The 18,616-nt window shown below is 53.1% G+C and overlaps 1 protein-coding gene across 4 annotated transcripts in view; it reads right to left on the bottom strand.

The window, feature by feature from the left end:
* Nucleotides 1-424: 424 nt before the first annotated feature.
* The window catches only part of Sh2d3c (SH2 domain containing 3C), a 30,548-nt gene continuing 12,356 nt past the window's right edge, over nucleotides 425-18,616 (bottom strand). For 3 of the 4 annotated variants that reach the window (XM_020164265.2, XM_020164267.2, XM_020164269.2), the window contains 9 exons: nucleotides 11,553-11,681; nucleotides 9,923-10,377; nucleotides 8,191-8,315; nucleotides 6,080-6,615; nucleotides 4,560-4,675; nucleotides 3,878-4,049; nucleotides 2,942-3,053; nucleotides 2,416-2,622; nucleotides 425-1,023 (listed from right to left, as the gene is read on the bottom strand). In XM_020164265.2, the coding sequence (XP_020019854.2) occupies nucleotides 848-1,023; nucleotides 2,416-2,622; nucleotides 2,942-3,053; nucleotides 3,878-4,049; nucleotides 4,560-4,675; nucleotides 6,080-6,615; nucleotides 8,191-8,315; nucleotides 9,923-10,377; nucleotides 11,553-11,681 (2,028 nt within the window). In that variant the 3' untranslated portion in view covers nucleotides 425-847. Of the gene's footprint in view, nucleotides 1,024-2,415; nucleotides 2,623-2,941; nucleotides 3,054-3,877; nucleotides 4,050-4,559; nucleotides 4,676-6,079; nucleotides 6,616-8,190; nucleotides 8,316-9,922; nucleotides 10,378-11,552; nucleotides 11,682-15,637; nucleotides 18,614-18,616 lie in introns of those variants that run through there. The other variant, XM_020164271.2, reaches the window with a different exon arrangement.

Below are 18,616 nucleotides of genomic sequence, written 5' to 3'. Positions count from 1 at the left end.
GGACAAGTCCTTTCTCCCTCCAGATCTCAGTTATGCAGAGGGGATCCTAGATTTCTAAAAGTGCTTCCACCCTAAACATCTCAGCTCCTTAGTTGTGTGTGTGTGTGTGTGTGTGTGTGTGTGTGTGTGTGTGTGTGTGAGAACTGGTTTCTGCGGCTTCTAGGGGCAGGTCATGGGCTAGGAGAAGGGCAGAAGGGCAGACCACTCCCTCTCCAACTGGCTTGGAACTAGCTGTCTACCTCCCCCCTGGTCTATAAACTCCTGGAAGGCAGGGACTGGGTTTCCCACATGCTATAATCCTGGCTCCTGGCACAGTCTGGAATGTCCCAGATGTTTGTTGAATGAAGTTTTCCACTTTTCACCTGAAAAACAGTGCTTCCTTTTACCCTCCTGGGTCCCCTGAGACAGAAGAAAGTATCATAAAAGTTTATTATATGAAAGGAAGAGTAGGTCTTTTGTACACCTATTTACAGAACAGATAGACTTATTTACAGTAACATGGAGGCCTCGGTGCCTGTGGGCACAGATGCCTGAAGAAGAGGGAGGAGGCATGAGGGAACCTCCCATGGCTCAAAAAAAAGGGAACCTCAGCACGCAGGGGAGCAGCAGAAGCTGGAGGGAGGAACAGGGCTCCTGTCCTTCCTGAAAGGAGGCTTGTTGAGTGTGTGGTGGAGGGCAGGAGCTCAGAGTCCACATAGGACCCTGGAGGTGCAAGGGAGATCCCGGAGTTGAACCCAGAAAATTCTTGGGCTGATCACAGTGTCCTTGGGGTGCTCTAGGGAAAAGGCCTGTGTCCCTCTGCCCCCTGAGGCTGCCTGCAGATGCAGAGGGGAAAGGTTGCTTCGGGTCACAGCTCGCTGGAACGGACGGCAGGCTCCAGTTTGTGGGACAGGGCAGTGAGGACCTTGTCAAACTTCTCATAGCGCCGGGCCTGGCTGCTGCTGGCGCCCTGGCTGCCCCAGAGGAGGCGCATCTGGAACTCAGTGCTGAACACCTCCAGTAGCTCTGGCCGGGCCTGGAACCCTGCAGGGAGTGGACACAGGGTCAGAGAATCACCATCCAGCTGGGGAGGCTGAAGCCACCATGGTCTTTAGGGCCTCACTTGTAGGAACCTTCCACTAGCCCCACCAGGGACTCACAAATTTTGTTGATGAACTTGACCACACATATTAGCACCTAGTCTTTCTCCAACTCTGCAAAACACAATATTTAAATGACTAGAAGATAATTTTTGTGTGTGTGTTGGTAGGGATGGAACCCAGGGCTTCGTACATGCTAGACAAAAGTGCCCTACCACTGAGCTCAGGGCTTTCAGCTTTGCAAAGCAGACTCTCTACTTCTTGTGTCACCACTTCAATCCATCTTGCTCTGGTTATTTTAAAGATGGGGTCTTGCAAACTATTTGCTTGAGATGACCTCACAGACTGTTTGCTTGAGACCCTCCCAATCTCAGCCTCCCAGGTAGCTAGGATTATAGGCATGAGTCGCCCGCACTAAGCTAATGTTAAATTTTTGGGATATCTTGGAAGATTTTCCTTTCTTTCTTTCTTTTTGTATCTTTCTATAAGTTCTGTTTTTTTTGTAAGAAACACATATATTTTGTAAGTAAATACTAAATGTATTTTTCCTTTCTGAAAAAGAAAAAGGTGAGAAAGATATACAAGAATATTCACAGCATTTACCTCTGGGTAATTGTGGGTAATTTTTAAAAATCGTATTTATTTACTTACTTATTGTGGTACTGGGGCTTGAACTCAGGGCCTTCACCTTGAGCCACTCCACCAGCCCTATTTTTGTGAAGGTTATTTTTGAGATAGGGTCTTGTGAAACTATTTGCCTGGGCTGGCTTTGAACCTCAATCCTCCTGAGCTCTGCCTCCTGAGTAGCTAGGATCACAGGTGTGAGCCACCAGCGCCTGACTAAATTTTATTTTTGCTCAGCTGTGATTTCTAATTTGTTTCCAGTGAATTTTTGTGACTTAAATAATGCCAAAAGCAGTAGAAGATTATATAAAGCCACTTCCTGCCCCTTTCCCAGAGGAAGTTCTATGTTCAATCAGATTGAGCTTTTTGAAGACTGAGCAGCTCTGGCTCCACACCAGAGCCCAGGCTGGACAGGCTGGGCTTGCAAACAAGCTTGGAAACATGTCTATCAGATGCCCAATTCACAGATAAGAACACTGAGGCCAAATGAAGGTGAGACACACAGCTTGGTTGCTCTCTTTTCTGCATCTGCCCACCCCACCTGGCACCTTCACTAACAATTACTCACTGTATTATGAGTAAGTGAAGAAAGGGGTGAGAGAAAGGTGTGAGGGAGACAGGGCAGGACAAAAGGATGAGAAATGCAAACAGACACTTGGAGAAGAGGGGAGCAGTGTAGACAGAGGGACTTCCGGATGTGACCACCACTCACCCTGCAGTTTGACCTCGGCATTGGTGTGGTAGAGGCCCCCGTGGTGTGCTACTGTGCGGGCAGCCTCCAGGTGAGCCAGCACCACCTCCACGCCATGCTCCGTGCTACCCCAGGGCTCTGGGCCTTCTGCAGGGGCCGAGTCACATTCCAGCAGACTGATGAGTGGCAGCACGTGGGGAAAGGTAGTGTTGCTCAGTGGTGGGCCTTCTGCAGGGGTACAGAGATAGTGAATGCTTAGAGCCCCCAGAGGGTGCTGCTTCCACTGCAGTCCTTGAGCTGAGGGGCAGGGGCCTACCTGAGATCCCAGAGAGAGCCTCCCCAGGGTTCCTGATTCCTGGGACAAACTCTTCCTCTCAGATTCCCAAGGCAAACACAACCTCTAGGGCTGAACATGGATCTGGGCATGGCTTTCATGGTTGACCCATTTGGAAAGTGAACCCAAGTCATCATCATCCACATGGGGAGAGTGTGCTGGCCCAGAGAGGTCTAGGACCTGTCCAAAGTCACACAGCAAGGTGGGAGGTACCTTTGCCCTCGTTGAGGCTCTTGAGAAAAGGCTTGAGCTTCTTCTCGTACAGGATGGCACCCTCCGTGTATCGCTGCCGCAGCATCACCCATGTCTGCTCCAACCGGGAGACCTGAGGAGACCAGACTGTGAGAGACTAGCCAGGGAAGGAGTCTACCCGGGCTGCTGGCCACAGGCCACCCTACTGTGGACCAATAATTATTCTGGCCACCAATCATGAAGCAGGGACAGTACTGACTTCTGTTCACATCTCCCACAAGGCCATCACAGCAACTGACTTAACAGATGAGGGAACCAAGACTTAAAGAAGGGAAGGATTTGCTCAAGGTTACCCTGAATATAAGTGGCAGATCTGGGAACTGAACCCAGAGCACTGCCCCAGGCGCCTGTGGTTCTACTTATTACGCCTAGGAAAGTCAGTGAAATGTAAGGCCCACACTCAGGTCACCCAGCCCTCGTTCAAATCCCTAAATCTTTCAGCTTGGGACAGTGTGGCCTCAATTGTTTCCTCTGTAAATGGGACAATAAAAGCACCTACCTCATGAGATGGTTTTGAGGGACCACTCCTGGGACTTAGTGTAGCACCTAGGATATAGTAAGTGCTCACTAAATGATGGCCATTTTATGAGGGTTTTTTTGTGGGGGGCAGCACTGGGGTTTGAACTCAGGGCTTCATGCTTGCTAGGCAGACCTCTTTGCCAGCCGATGTGAGTTCTTTAAACTCAGAATTCTCCCCATTTATCTTACAAGTGGGGAAACTGAGGTCCAGAGAAGGGGAAAAACAGTCGTAGACAACTCGTTTCTCCTGGCTACTCTTTCACCAAGGTTGCCTAAGCTTTTCCTGTTTCCGTCCAGAACTGTCCCCAAGGCACGCGCTCCAGGACTCTTTCAGATAGTCTAGTGGATGCCCTGCTCAAGGAGGGGGGCCCTCAGTACCTGGGCCATGTCCAGGGCGCCCATGACCGCGGCGAAGCTGAACATGTTGCCCATAGTCCCCCGCAGCTCCGCCGCCAGCTGGATGGTCTTGTGCAGGAGCGCCGCCCGCTCCTCCGCGGAGCCCGTGCAGCCAAGAATGTCCACCGCCAGCATGATGGACATGGTGTGGAACCTGCGGGAGCCACCGGGTCAGAGGGGGCGGGGCCAATGGCGGGGGGAGGGGCTTGCCACCGCTGCCTGTTTAGGGCAGAGAGGTTGTAATGGCTCAAAGGGATTAGGGGGCGCGGCCAGAGCGAGAGGCACATGTTTAAGAGCTTTTGATTGGTCAGAGTAAATTGGGGGCGGGACCAGAACGCTGGGGCTTGTGATCAGTGGAATTCAATGAGCAGAGCTGTTTTAAGAATGAACGGAGAGAGGTCAGAAATGATGGGCAGGGCCAGGCCAAGGCTGATGGACAGGGGATGCAAAAGGAGAATCCAGAGATAAAGGATGCAGTCTTTGGGAAACCAGGATTGCTTTGGGCTGGACACTTAAGAGGTTGCGATTGACCAATGGGATGGGAGGCGTGGCCAGAACCCCTGGGAGCGGGACTAAGATGAATTGGCCAAGCAGCATCAGCAAAGGGAGTTAGGCGGCCTTGGGTTCCTTCCCTACTATCGCCGTGGACCAGTGCTTGCCTTACCTTTCCAGCAGGTCTAGTCGTAGCTGCCGGCCATGGGGGAGGGTGAGCAGCTCCATGCCCCAACGGACTCCCATTAGGGTCTGCATCTCCTTGGTAACGCCCAGTATCCTAGCAACCTGCAAGGACGCCCAGAGGCCTGATTAATTTCCTGTCAGGGCTGGTCCAAGCCATCTGGGAGTCAGAGAGCTTTTATTAAGAGGTAGCCTGGCTGGGAGGCTGGGTTTGAATCCTAGAACCACCGGTAAGCCTGTCACAAAAAGCAAGTGATTCTGAGTGAGCCTCAGTTTCCCCATCTGTGAAACAGAGGATAAGTAGAAAATGCCCAGAGGTGCCTGACATGTTAAATATTCACTTAAGGTTGAGGACCCGGACGCCCTTATTCCAAAGGGAAAACCTGACGCCTAAGCAGGGAATGGACTTAACCAAAGTCACACACTGAGCCTAGAGCCCAGGTTCTTCCATTCTCACCCAGAGCACTCTGCCTTGTCTCGTCTCTCACTTCCTGAGCAATGAAACTAGTGTAACCAGGTAATCAGTGTCTCCCAAACTGCAGAGGGAGAAACTGAGGCACAGAGAGAACAGGGGCTCTTAGGGACTCAAAGCTTCAGACCTCTAAGCAAAGACTCAGGCATGGACAATTTATGGGCAGAGTGCATACTTTTGCTTATTTATCCACTAGGGGGCGTGGGGGTGGTGAGTCCAGCTTTTTTAATTCCTGGACCAATTAGCCCACTCTTGTCAGGCTGGCTCTCAGATCTTGGGGAAGCCCCCCAAGTGCCAGATTCCATTGAGTCTCAGGACTGCCCAGTTCCACTGACAAACCAACATCTGGAGGAAGGAAGAATATCTTGCTTTTGGGGTTTTTTTTTAATATACTTTTTTAAGGGGGCTGGTACTGGGGTTACCAGATTTAGGTTTACTGCTAGAACCATGCCTCCAGCCCTTCTGTTTGTTTGTTTTTGAGACAGGGCCTCACGTGGTTCAGGCTGTCTTCAACTCCACATGCTCCTGCCTCAGCCTGAATTGTTTTATGCTTTTTTTTTTCAGTGCTGAGGATTAGACACTCAGGGCCTCACACTTGCCCACATGAACCAAGCCTCTAGTCCTTTTGCATTTAGTTTGTCTCTCAGATAGGGTCTTGTACTTTTGCTCAGGCTGGCTTGGACTGTGATCCTCCATGTCTGCCTCCTGAATAGCTGGAATCACAGGCGTGCACCACCACATTCAGCTTCGTTTTATGATTTTTTTTTTTTGTGGTGCTGGGGTTTGAACTCAGGGCCTACACCTTGAGCCCCTCCACCAGCTGCTTTATGCTTTTTAAAAGGAGAAAATGGAGGCCCAGAGAGGCAAAATGACCAGCTCACAGAGCAAGTGAAGGATACTCATAAAGCTAGAATCCAGGCCTACCCACCTCACTAGACTTGGGGAATTGGGAGGCCAACTCCTCACCACCCTGACTCCTGTTTCAAAGCCAGAGGACAAAGGTGCTGCCCTCACCCCAGTGCACACCCAAAACCTACCAGGCAGTCAACCTTGGTGACATGCCGAGCCAGTGTCCGTGCGTCTACCTCTGACAGCAGCTCCTTGACCTTGCGCAGAAGGCCCACCTCCAGTGGCCGGTTATCCTTGGGGATCAGTAGTGACTGGAAGGTGGCCGGGTTGAAGGAAGAAGTGGATTCCACAACAGGGACTGTGAAGGCCTTGCCCCAATCCCCCTCAGGGGTCCCATTTTCTGACAGTTCTTTTAGCCTCTCCCCATAGCTCTTGGCCTGCCGGTTAGAGGCCTCCACTGCTGCCCACTCTCGGCTGCCACGGACAGGAGGCTGGAGCTGGCAGTAATGGCCAGAGTCCGGGTCGCTGTAGCTACTGAGTGATGGTGATGGAGAGGCCTTGCAGAGGGTGTGGGTGGGACTGGCATGAGGACCCTTGTCCAACTCCCCAGGGGGCTTTGGGGCACTTCCAGGACATAGCTGGGGCTCACTGGAGCGGCGGGTAACAGGGGAGGCTGGCAGTGCTGTGGCAGATGGGACTGCAGGGGTGGCGTGGACACGGGTTACTGCGGAGAAGAGAGAGAGAGAGCTAGTTACTGCAGCTCCCCACTAAAGTGAGGTTCCCCATCCCTGTTCCCCAAAGAACAAGCTCCATCCTTCACAAGGAGGTGATGTCCCCATCTCCCTGCATGGAGGCAACCAGACCCAGCAACCTCTAGCAAACTGACTGCCCTCAGTAATACTCCACCATCTCCCAGACAGCAGGAGCTGGCGCTCTCCTGCCCTGAGGCCACTGGAGCCTGGGGAGCCACTGAACTACTTGCAGGCAGTCCTGGGAAGCTAAGCACTTGCTGGAGTTCACTGCAATTATTTCTCAATGAATTACAGTAATGATTTACTGGATATATGTTGTGTGCTCAGAGCTGGTGACACACCAGGAATATACTGGTCAACAATAAAACCATCAAAAACCAGAGATGAGGGCTGGAGGAGTGGCTCAAGTGGCCAAGCACCTGCCTAGCAAAAGTGAGGCCCTGAGTTCAATCCCTGCTTAAAAAAAAAAAGTCAGAAGTAAGAGCAGTGGTACAGTGCTTGCTAGCATTTAGGAAGTCCTGGCTTCAATCCTCGCACCACAGAAACAAAACGAAAACCAGAGGTGACATTTATTGAGCTCTTACTGGTGCAAGATCCTTCCTTGTACATCCATCCATTTAACCCTCTCAATGTCCTGTGAAGTAAGGATATTTATGTATGAACCTCATTCTACCAATGAGAAAAGTGAGGCTCAGAGGGGTTAAGTGACTTGCCCAACTTCACCCAGCCAGCAAGTGGTAGAGCTATGATTTTAAGTCTTTATCTCTGAGCTTCTCAACTATGCTACATGACTTAGAAATTGTCCCATAACACACTTCTGGTAATAGAAGTTTATACTGGAAGTTATTATTTGGAAGGCAAGTTTATGTTATGACAGAGTTGATGGCCCTGTATTTAGGGAAGGATTCATGGTAACTCATATAGACAGTAATGCTCCAACAGAGCACTCTGCCTGCTATGTGAATAATACGACATGCTGAAACAGGCTCTTTTGTTTGTTTTCCAAAAATGAACTGGGAACACATTCTTTGTATTTATAAGCATGGTGCTCCGTATTTTCAGTTTTGTTATAAACGTTAAACCACTCTAAAATAAATAAATAAAATTTTAAAATCTATTTTTTTTTAAAGCAACGCATAGCCAACCTGGTCTAAGCTTGTGATTTGTCCCCCAAGTACTGGCCAATGCAGGAGGAACTCAATCCTCGGGGGCTGAGGGTTGTGTGAGGGCATGTGACAGGATTGGGGCCCAGCCCCATGCCATGCTGGGCCTCTAGCACACTCCATTGATCCTGGCACACACACTAGGAACCACTTCGTGCACAGTGCCTAGTACCCAGTAGGAACTCGATAAATCATTACTGAATGAGCAAGCCACGGGTAGATCTCATGTGTCAACACCAGCAGTTCAGCTCGAGGTTTTGAAGGACATTCCTGTAGGGCATTGCTCCCAGAACAGTGGCAGAAATGCGATGTTTGACCCATGGGTAATAGAAATCCCCAAACACAGACCCCCCCCCACTGCCCCAGCCCCTTTGCTGGCCTTACCAGTGCTGTAGGCGGGGGAGCTGGGGCTCTCAGAGATGGGGGACAGGGGCGAGTGCAGGTCTGGGATCTGGTCCATGCTGAGGGCACAGTTGCGGATGGAGTCCCGGGGATGGGGCAGTGATGTGCTGGGGACAGATATTTCCATGAGCAGGAGCCAGAGGTCAGAGACCTCAGCCAACTTCTGGGACACCCACCTGTGCCCCCTGAACTTCAGAGGCAGAAAAGGCTTGGGGATTATCAAGTTCAGTCTCTCAAGAGACAGGTACACAACCTGAAGGCCAGAGGAGGAAGGGCTGGGCCAATGTGGCACAGCAGGATAGGCAAGAATATGGTATCTTCAACCTTCAGGTGGCACAGGCCAGTACCCCCACATTACCCTGCTCTCTCTCTTCATCCCTACCTCAAATCCTCTTCTCATAAAGCTGAAACCAGCCTGAGAGAACAGGTTTGGGGACACCTAGCTAAGCTTAGGCTTCTCAGGCTCCTCTGTGCCTCCTGCCCCTAGGAGGATGGGAAGGGACACACAGGTCAGAACTCTGCACAAGGTGCCTTTGTGCAAATTAGACAACTGCACCCATTCTCTGGACAGACACAGCCCATTACTAGTGCTCTTGGTATGATAAGAAGAAGGCAGTAGGGTTTTTTAGCCCCTTACTGTGCCCACTGGGGACAGAAGCCTTTGTGCAGTCCACAGCCTGCACAACTATTCCCTTCCCTGGGTATCTTGCCCAGAGAACACTGGAGAACTATCTGGGGAGAAGGGCTAGCAGGAAGGTGGGGATCCTGAGGGAGCCAAGCCTGCCAGTCTTGCTGCTCCCACATTCTATGCTCTGTACCTCGGGCACACGTGGCCTGTAGGTCCTGGCACCACTGTGTTCACTTGTTTCAAACCATGGGCCAACAGGTTGTTGCCTCAAGCTAGCCATCTATTAAGTCCTCGGTTGGCAGCACCCAACCTGGGCCCAGGGAGATGGGAACGAGGGCCTGTCCCAGTGCTGATGGCACAGGACAGTGGACCTCTCTGCAAACAATCAAAGAAAGCCACAGGAACAAAGGGCACAGGCTTTGGAGTCTGCAGACCTGGGTTCGAATCTGAATCCTACCACTCACTCACTAGCAATTGGCATCTCCTTTCTAAGCCTATAAAATGGGGGATGCGCAGGACTCCCTTCCAGGGGAAGTGGGAGTTGATAAGATCAGCAATGACAGCACTCAGCACAGGGACAGGCACATTGGGACCTCAGCTGCTGCAGCTTTTGCTGGGTTCTGAGGCCTGGTCTTACCTAATCCCAGAGACAGCCAAGTTTCATTAAAATGTTGCTGAAGACATCCCACTCTGTGCGTTTCCATGCAGCAGAGCCCTCTGCCTTAGCCTAGCTGGTGTTGGGGAAGGATGGCACGGAGGCCAGGACCCTCTGGTTCAGGACAGTACCCAGGGCTGCCCTTTGGCCAGAGAGGGCTGCTGGAGTGAGGGCCCTCCAAACTAGAAACATGGAGGTGACAGAGGAAGAGGGACAGGGTGGGGGCACCACAACCTCCCTGCACACCTGTGTCCCAGGTCTCCACAGTGAGTGACAAGACCTCCTCTGGTTCTGCCTGCATAGAGGCCCTGGGACAGTAACCTTTCACCTGTTCAGTGGCTGGGCCTTCCCTTCCTCACCAGCACTCTCATTACTGCCACCCCCGTTTGACAAATGGACAGAAGGAGCCCTAGTGTGAGGTCCTGGCTGACCTGGTAGGGCAGCCATCGCTGCGTGTGACCTTGTCAGCAGTGAGCCCGTCAGTCATGGTGACACTGCGCCGCTTCATGTGGCTGCCTTTGGAACCTGAGGGGCTGGCAGGACTGGCAGCCTTGCCACTGCCCTGGCCCAGGCCATAGCTGGCCTCAAGGTAGCGCAGTGGGAAGGTGCGGTTGACAGGGCAGTAGATGATGGCTCCGCTCTGCTCTGACACAGCCTTGCGACTGCCCACATGATAGCGCACGAGGGCAGGCACGTGATCGAAGCTCTCCTGCTCAAACAGGTACTGGATGTGGGTATAGCTCTCGCCTGCCTTCACCACCACCTTGTTGATCTTGAAATGCAAGGCCTGGTTGCGCCAGCGGCAGGTGAGCACATAGTCCCCCAGGCTGGTAAGTGAGTCCCGGATGAGAAAGTCACCATTGCGCTGCACCAGGGTTTCTGAGACCTGCGGGAGGTACGGACAGGCTGGAGTATGGTGGGGATAGAAGAGGGCTAGACCCAGGCTCGGGGATACCGTGACTCAGGGTTGGAGGGACACAGAGACCAGACCCAGGGTATGGAGAATCCAGTGAACAGAGACATTGGACATCTAAAGCCTGGGACCAGAGATACCATGATCCAGACTCTGAGTGGCCACCTCAGCCAGGGGCCAAGTCTGGGACATGGATACTCAGGAATGTGAGGATGCAATGCTTTGGAATGAATGTCACAGAGGCTCAGGGCCTGGAAATGCTGGGGTCACACTGATCAGAGACCAGGGTCTCAGATCCATCTTCTCTCAAAATCCCATGAGACAGAGTAAATTCCAGGTCTTCATTTCTCTAAACACCCAGGGCCCTGGCTCAACTTAGCCTCTGCACCCTCTAGCTGCTTTCTCTGCCTGAACCACACTGGTGAGCTCCTGCCCATCTTGCAGGGGCTTCCCTCCTCAGTGCCAGGGCTTGCCTGCATCTGCGTGGGCTCTCCATTCTTCCACTTGCCCTTTGGTCTCTGACTGTGTACCACTTGTCAGCCACAACCCAGGGCTACCAACCCTCCAGGAAATTCACCACCTTTTCCATCTCTGCATCCCCAGTGTCCAGCCCAGATCCTGGAAGGGTTGGTGCTGGCCAAGATATATAATGAAGCAACAGGTGATCGGTCAGCCCAGGACTGTGGTTTATAAAGTTACCTCAGCCCAGAAACTCAACTTGGCGAAAACTGAGTAGTCCAAGGGTAGATATTCACTAACCAAACATACAAGAGGTTGATAGCTAGACCGTTACAATAAAAATGAGTAACAATAACAACAAAGCCAACTTTCATTGAGCTCACTGGTGTCAGGCATCACGTCAAGCACTTGACCTGCATTACTTCACTTAATCTTCATAACAACCCTTGGAGTGAATACTATTGTTATCCTCATGTCACAGATGAGGATTCTGGGATTCAGAAACATGAAGCAACTCTTTCAAGGTCACATAGCCAATAAATGGCAGAGCTAGACTTCATCCTGCTCTCTGGGATCGAACCTGCCAAGCAACAGATCAGAGACTCTCTGGCGACCAGAGCTGCACTGGGACTGGCAGAGGCATGGGTGGGAGGGTCCAGGGCTAAGGTCCCAGCCCAGGGTCTGCTCACCTCTCGGGGGATGCGGCCATGGTACCAGGCATGGCTGCGGAGGTCTGTGCTGCTAAGCTTCAGTTCTTCCTCCAGCTCCTTGTGCAGTTTTTCTGGCGAGGAGTCCAGAATGTATTTTTCCTTGGAGAACTGAGTGGGAAACAGAGAGAATTGGTATCCAGTTCTAAGCCCCTTGGTTTCTTCCCTTGTGACTTTACCTTACCCCAGGTGAACACTGAGAACAATAGACACCTGCCAGAAAGATCCTTACCCATGGGTCCGATCCTAGCTAGAGTAAAGAAATCTCAATTAGTTCCACTAAAAACCATGCCCACAGTATTCCAGGCCCTGTGCTGTGTGCCAGGAGTGGAGGCAGTGATAAATAAGCCAAGCTCTGTCTTCATGGAAGCCCCTAGGCTAGGAGGCACCAGCAACATCTGAGGAGGCTGCAGTCAGCACCACAGTGCTGGACAGCGGCAGAGAACCGTGGCTTTTCTAAGGGAGGAGGCTAAATCTGGGAGAGGTTGGAAGGCTGGGCAGGTCTGGGAAGCCTGCCTGGAGGAGATGGCAATACAAAGACATTCATTGCCAGGCATTGGTGGCTCATGCCTGTACTCCTAGCTACTTGGGAGGCTGAGATCAGGAAGATTGTGGTTCAAAACCAGCCCAGGCAAGTAGTTGGAGAGACCCCATCTCCAAAATAACCAGAGCAAAATGAACTGAAGGGATGGCTCAAGCAGTAGAGTGCCTGATTTGCAAGTATGAAGGCTTGAGTTCAAACCCCAGTCTTACCAAAAAAAAAAAAATTCATTATGCACCAAGGACACCACTGTGATCTTAACTTTTTTCTTTTTTTGGGGGGTGGGGGTTGGGGGTTGGTAGTATTGGGGTTTGAACTCAGGTCCTTGCAGTTGTTAGGCAGGGTGTTCTGCTACTTAAGCTATGCCTCCAGCTCATCTTCATTGATCTGGAAGTGAGAGAGGGAGGATTTCTACAGGTGAGTCTGAGAGGAAAGGTGGCAGGTACCCAGGCAAAGGCATAGACAAGGATACATTCCTAGATAGTGAATCGCATACAGTGCAAGGGTGGGGGAGGCAACCAAAACGGACAGAGGACCTGCACAGACATCTTCACTGCCCATTAGAATTTCAAGGCCTGCCCCCCTTGCCACCTCAAGCAGTCCTTGCCAGATACTGAAACAGCAGCCCGGCAGGGAAGTCCAAGGTTGCTCACTGAAAATAATGCTCAGGACACCACTTTTCTACCTGCCCAAAGGGAGATTCCTGTTTCCTGGTTACTATGGTCTAAAGTTAGAGGTTATCTAATCCCAGGGGTCCTAAGGTCAGGAGGGAGAGAGCCCTACTGTCAGGTGCACCCCCACCACAGAGTCTAGCCCAATGCAGGCTGTGCCATGTGAGTTGTCTGGACCTCAACTTCTTCCTCAGGAAAATGGGTACAATGACAGGACCTGCTTCACCCCAAAATCAGGATGAAAGGAAACAACACTCCAGAGCACTGCAACTAACACACAGATATCCTTGTCCTTCCTCTGCCTTCCCCCAACTCCAGTCCCCAAAGACAGCTGCTCTAGGACAGACAGATCTCAGAGATGGCCAGAAGGGGACAAACTAGGAAGGGCAGTAAAGGTGAGTCTCTTCCTGCAACTTTGACTCCCCAGAGCATGAGCATCCTGCAGGCCATGCCTTGCCTCCTCAGCTCTGCCACAGGGCCTTGTTGGTATCTCCGTTCTCCACCTCTCTGCTCCCGTGCTGCCTGGATGTACCTGATCTGCACTGCTCGCTGACACCAAGATTCTGGCTCCAGGGATATCTAGACTCTCCAGCTCCATTCATTCAACATTTACCAGTCCCTGCTTGGGCCCTATGCTGGGACTGAGATCCAAGACAACCAGGAAGGTCATCTGCCCTGGGGGAGCTCATGCAGATACCAACACTCACCCCCAGGTTTTCTGAATATTCAAAGAACCCCCCTAACCAGTAGAGGCAAGGTCAGGGGTCCCTTGCCTAAAGAGGTAACCTTTCAACTGAGGCCAGATAAGGTCTGGGGAATCCAAACAAAAGTACTGGGGAAGCAGGTGGGCAGGAAAGAGCTTGCAGGAAGAGTGGCAAAGTCAGGGCTGTGGGGACAGAGCCAAGAGTCTGGGTCAGGGAGTGAGATAGATGAAAAGCTTCAAAGATGGTAAGGCATGTGCGCCAGATCTTCTGAGGATCACTGGAGGTCACTGTAGAACCACGGAAGGATGTTAAGTGTTGGGGCAACTTCATCTGCTGTGAAGAGTGGCTCATATCTTCAGGCAATGACAGGGCAGGGTGTGGTGTGGGCAGAGGAATCAGGGAAGGAGTGTTTGGTTGGCCATTGATGGAGTGTGGGGAAACAGGGCTGAGGAGTCAGAAAGGACTCCAGTGGAAATCCTGGGAGGATGCTGGAACCCTCTTTGAGGTGGGCAAGGTTGGCGCTGGAGCAGTTTGGTGTGGGCTTACAAAAATTTGGACTTCCAGAAGCCTGAAGGGCTCTGGAACAGATGGTGGATGTAGGTAGGTTGTACAGGTGCTCAGGGGAAAGACAGAGCATAAGGACCGGAATTCTGTACATCCTTTGCCCACAGTAGAAATTGATACCCAGGAAGGCAGAGAGGCCCAAGGCTGAGCTCTTTTCAGATACCCACATGACTCCAAGGGGTCCTCTATTCCTGAGGGTCTCTGCCCCCCTCCCTTTCACTAGGAAGTGTTAACACCAGCTGAAGCCTCCATCCTCACACCACACCAGCCCCTGGAGAGGAAAAAGCAGGAAAAGGGACCAGTACTCAGCCTTCTGGGGTCCTTCTCCTTAACAAAGTATGTACTTAGAACTTCCTCTGGTTTCACACAGATATGCTAAGGAATCTACCTGCCCCAAGGACTCTGCCACTGTGTGACCTTGAGCCAGTCACTTCCCCTGTCTGGGTAGCCTTATCTGTAAAAGGGCGCTGGGAGGCTGGGCTCCTCTTTTCCACCCCTAATCAATGGTCAGAGAGTTGGGGGAGGGACCAACTTGGTCCTTTGGTACACGTGAGGGTGGAGAGCCCTGGAGCCCCTCTGCCCTTCTCCTCACCCTCGACCCCGGGGTCCCCAGCTCCCAAGAGTTGGTGCGGGAGCAAGGCGGGTGGGAGGGAGAGCCAGGGTGCGAATGCAGCATCCCTGCGCTCCGTGCATTGCTATTGGCCAAAGATGATCTCACCGCCTCCCGGCCTGTGCACGCCTGATTGGCCAGTGCGGGGATGCTGCGCTCCGCAGCCGGCGGGGCCGTCATTCAGGCGGGCTCCAAGCGTGTGTGTGAGGCTGGGGGAGCGCAGAGGTGAGGCGCCTGGCATCTCCCAGGAGACCCGAAAGGCAGGAGCGTGGAGACCCCTGGTCAGGGTCTCAACCCCTTCCCACCAGCCGGTGCCCAGCAACCCCCCTCTAGCTCCCTTCGGTATCCCAACCCCTAGCAAAGCCATCCTCCAGATGATGCTCCGCAGAGAGGCGGGGTCCAGGTCCTCCCCTCCACCCCCTTCCGTTTAACCCCCTCACCGCCGTGGCGCGCTCCTGCACTGCCGGGCAGCTGGGCTGGGAGACCTGCGCCCCAAGCATTCCCGTGCCCACCTAGACGGCAGGAGGCTGGCAAGTGCTCTGGCCCCAGCCATGGCACCCGCAGCATCCTCCGCAGTTTTCTGCCCCTCACTCAGCCTTCAGTCCAGCGTCCCCGGTACAATGGGGAGTCAGGTTGCCTGGGTCAGCCCCAGGGACCCAAGTGCTGGCTGAAGGACCCCCAGGACGTCGGGGACCCCAACTCCCGGTACCCAAGTCCCGGCTCCGCTCCCTCATGCGGAGGAGGCAGGACAGGACCTGCATCCCCCGCAGCCAGGAGTCCCGGGAGTGGCCGCTGAACCCTCACCCCGCGGAGTCTGGGCGCCCCGAGGTGAGGTTGGGGCGACCCCGCCCCCTCCCTCAGCCCCTTGCCCCTGCCCGGCCGGACCCTGCGGGGCTGCACCGGGCTGCGGCTCTGGCTTTCCTGAGCGGTTGGGGGTCCCAGCCCGGAGACTGACAGGGGCCGAGCCGCCCCCTCACCTGCACCTGCACGAAGGAGCCGCGGTAGAAGCAGCAGGCGGCGGCGGACAGGGCACTCCACAGGCTGCACCGCTCGGTCATGGTGGGTCCGGGCGGCCCGGGGCCCGGAGCTTGCAGGGGGCGGCGGCTGGCGGGGCAGGGGAGCAGGGACCGACCGGGCTGGGCACCGGCTGCGCGTGCCTCTCCGCGGCGCGATTACCTCATCGCCTTGTCGGGGGAGGAGCGGGGAGGCGGGGCGGGGAGACCCCACCCTCCAGCCGGCCAGGGGAAGGGAGGGGAGGGGGCCATTGTTCCTCCCTCTGCCCGCCCCCAGCTCCCAGCCCCTGGGCCCCCGCGCTCCAGTCCCGCACGCTCAGAGCTGCCTAGAACTGGGGCGCGAGACCAGGACTTGCCAAGGGGGGTGTCACCGGGGGCACAAGGATGGAGTGAGGACTCTGGGACCAGCGATGGGGGGGTTCCTGACTCCCCCGCTCGCCGCACCCCTCCCTGTACCCCCGTGACCCCCCAAACCGGCTGAGACTGAATTAAATCATATCTAAAGCTTGAAAATCCCTGTATGTGTTTGCCCAAATCCTTTGTGGCTTGAGGAAATCTCCCAGGGACCAGCGTTTCTCATCTCTGATTCAGAATTGCAGGGTGTTTGGCTGACTCTGGGGGTGCGCAGAGCCCTTGAGGCTTAATGGTTAGGGAGCCATCCTGAGTTCACGGGCCTCTCCCCGAACTCTTAGACCCCCCCCCACCCCCAGCCCATTCTCTGGGAGCCGGGACTAGGAAAACAGCTCAGACTTGTACTGACCTCACAGAACTTTGAGAATGCGGCTGAGCTGAGGCATCAAAGTGCCAGACCTAAAGTAAATGCTCAATAAGGGCGTGCTACTGTTTTCAAGCTTAATGTCTCAAAAATCTGGATTTTTTTGTTCTAGAATAATAGGTTCTCCAGTGAAAAGGGAGCCTTTGCTGGTTCGGCATCAGGCCCAGCATCCAAATCCTATGACAGGCTGGTGTGCTCTCTGACAGGTGAGTCCACCTCTCTGGGGCCCAGTTGTTTATTTTCTGTAAATATGACTGAAGCATTGAGGATGAAGCCTTGACCTTTATGGTCTTGGAATTTTGGAATCCTTGCCTTAGAACTGAAGGAATCTCATCATGATTTGGGAACGGTGGAGTTCTGGAAGCTGACTCTTAGGAGTGAGCCCTTCAGGGCAGGGATAAAGTTTTGGAAACTATCATCCCAACCTCCATGGAAGGTTTGAAAAATGAAACAGTCCTTTGACTTCAGGCTTTGGGGACTGCGTAATCAGTTCCAGTGAGCAGGTTTTATTCTTCTTATGATTGTTTTAATCTACATTTTTAACTCCGTAAACTAAAAGGAAAATATACAGCTAACCATACTCACAAGGATCTCACTACCTCACCAGGGAGCTGGGTGCTGAAACACACATCCCTGTGTGTCCTGACCCCTGGCTCTCCCCTGTGGCCTAAGGGACTGGAGAGGAGCTGGGCAGGGCTTCCTTTCTGACTGGCTCTGTCTGGACCACGCTCCAACTCATTACCGCATCTCTCTTTCTCTCTCTCTCTCTCTCTCTCTCTCTCTCTCTCTCTCTCTCTCTCTCCATTCAGAGAATATTGCGGGCCAATTGTAATGGCCTGACTTTGATGCTTCCTTCTCCAGAAAGCCTTCCTTGGTCTCCCCTCCCCAACCTCCCTGCTGAGAGTCACCACTCCCCTTCTCCATGGCTTATCTGAGCCTGCTGGTGATAGTGGGAGGTAGCATCTGGGTGTTTCCCATTACACCTCACCATAGCTGCTTAGGCAGGGTGCCGCAGCTGCATCTCAGGGTGGTGGAATGCCCCCGGGATCAGGAGCCAGGCCAGCCTGCCCTGTTCCACGCTCAGGTGCTTCCTCTGCTCCATCAACATGTACTCATTGGGCACCCTGTACTATCCCATTTCACATGAGCAAACACTGAGGCTCAGAGAGGTGATGGACACACTCAAACTCAGTGGCAGATCTGGGACTAAAACTTGGATCTAATGGATTATAAAATACAAGCCCAAACCACTGTGTGACTCTACCCTGGTCTCTGCCTGGCCCAGAAGCCTTTTGAACTCAGGGTCCAGTGTTCTTCCTTCCCTCTGTAGTGTGCTCAGTTCTTAGCATACGGCCTGACTTTGGGTGATGGAAGACCAAGGGCATTGTCTTGAGTCTGGGGATCAAACTTGGGTACAACCTCAGCTCTGCCCTATAATAGCTGTGTGACTATGGGTAAGTCACTGCTTCTCTGGGACTCAAGTTTCCATCCATAAATGGCCACATGAAGGCCTTCACTGCTCCCCAATGAGAGAAAGTCAAAGACCTCATTCACGGGAAAACTGCGTCTCTACCAGTGTCCAGCAAGCAGCCAGTACAGGGTTTGCATACAGTAGGCAAATTTAGTAGTATTGTTATCACCATTATTTCAAAACTGCATTTTGAACATTCCCAGTACCCAGGACAAATTCAGCTCTTGAGGGCTGGGGTGTGGCCCGCATGGTAGAGTGCTTGCCTCGCATGCACAAGGCCTGGGTTCAATCCCTAGTACCGCCATAAACAAATAAATAAATAAGCTCTTGATAAATGTGACCTGTGCCCACTGTGCTGAAGATCTGAGTCATCTCTTCCTGCTGTCCCCTCCCAGCGCCAGGCCACAGTAGATGTACACAGACTGGGTGGGATCGGAGCATCCAGCCTGTGCATGGAGCTGTCCTGGGGGGCCCTGTCCAGGTGTGTGGGGCCTGATAGCAACAAACACTGAGATGCTCTGAGTTTGGAGTCAGCAAACAATGATGGCAGGCAAGGGAAGAAGCTGCTCAGAGTGAAACTAGATCCCCAGCACTGCCAGACCCCTGACTCTTTCCTCCTGGGGACACTGAGGTCTGGGTCCTAAAGGCTCTGAAGTCCTCTGGTGTCCTCTGACCAACCTCCCAGCCCAGCCCCTCC

The sequence above is a fragment of the Castor canadensis genome, chromosome 13 (genome assembly GCF_047511655.1).
Source record: "Castor canadensis chromosome 13, mCasCan1.hap1v2, whole genome shotgun sequence".
In the NCBI taxonomy this organism is placed as follows: Eukaryota; Metazoa; Chordata; class Mammalia; order Rodentia; family Castoridae; genus Castor; species Castor canadensis.
The sequence above is the reverse complement of the archived record's forward strand: the minus strand, read 5'-3'. Positions and strand labels throughout refer to the sequence as shown.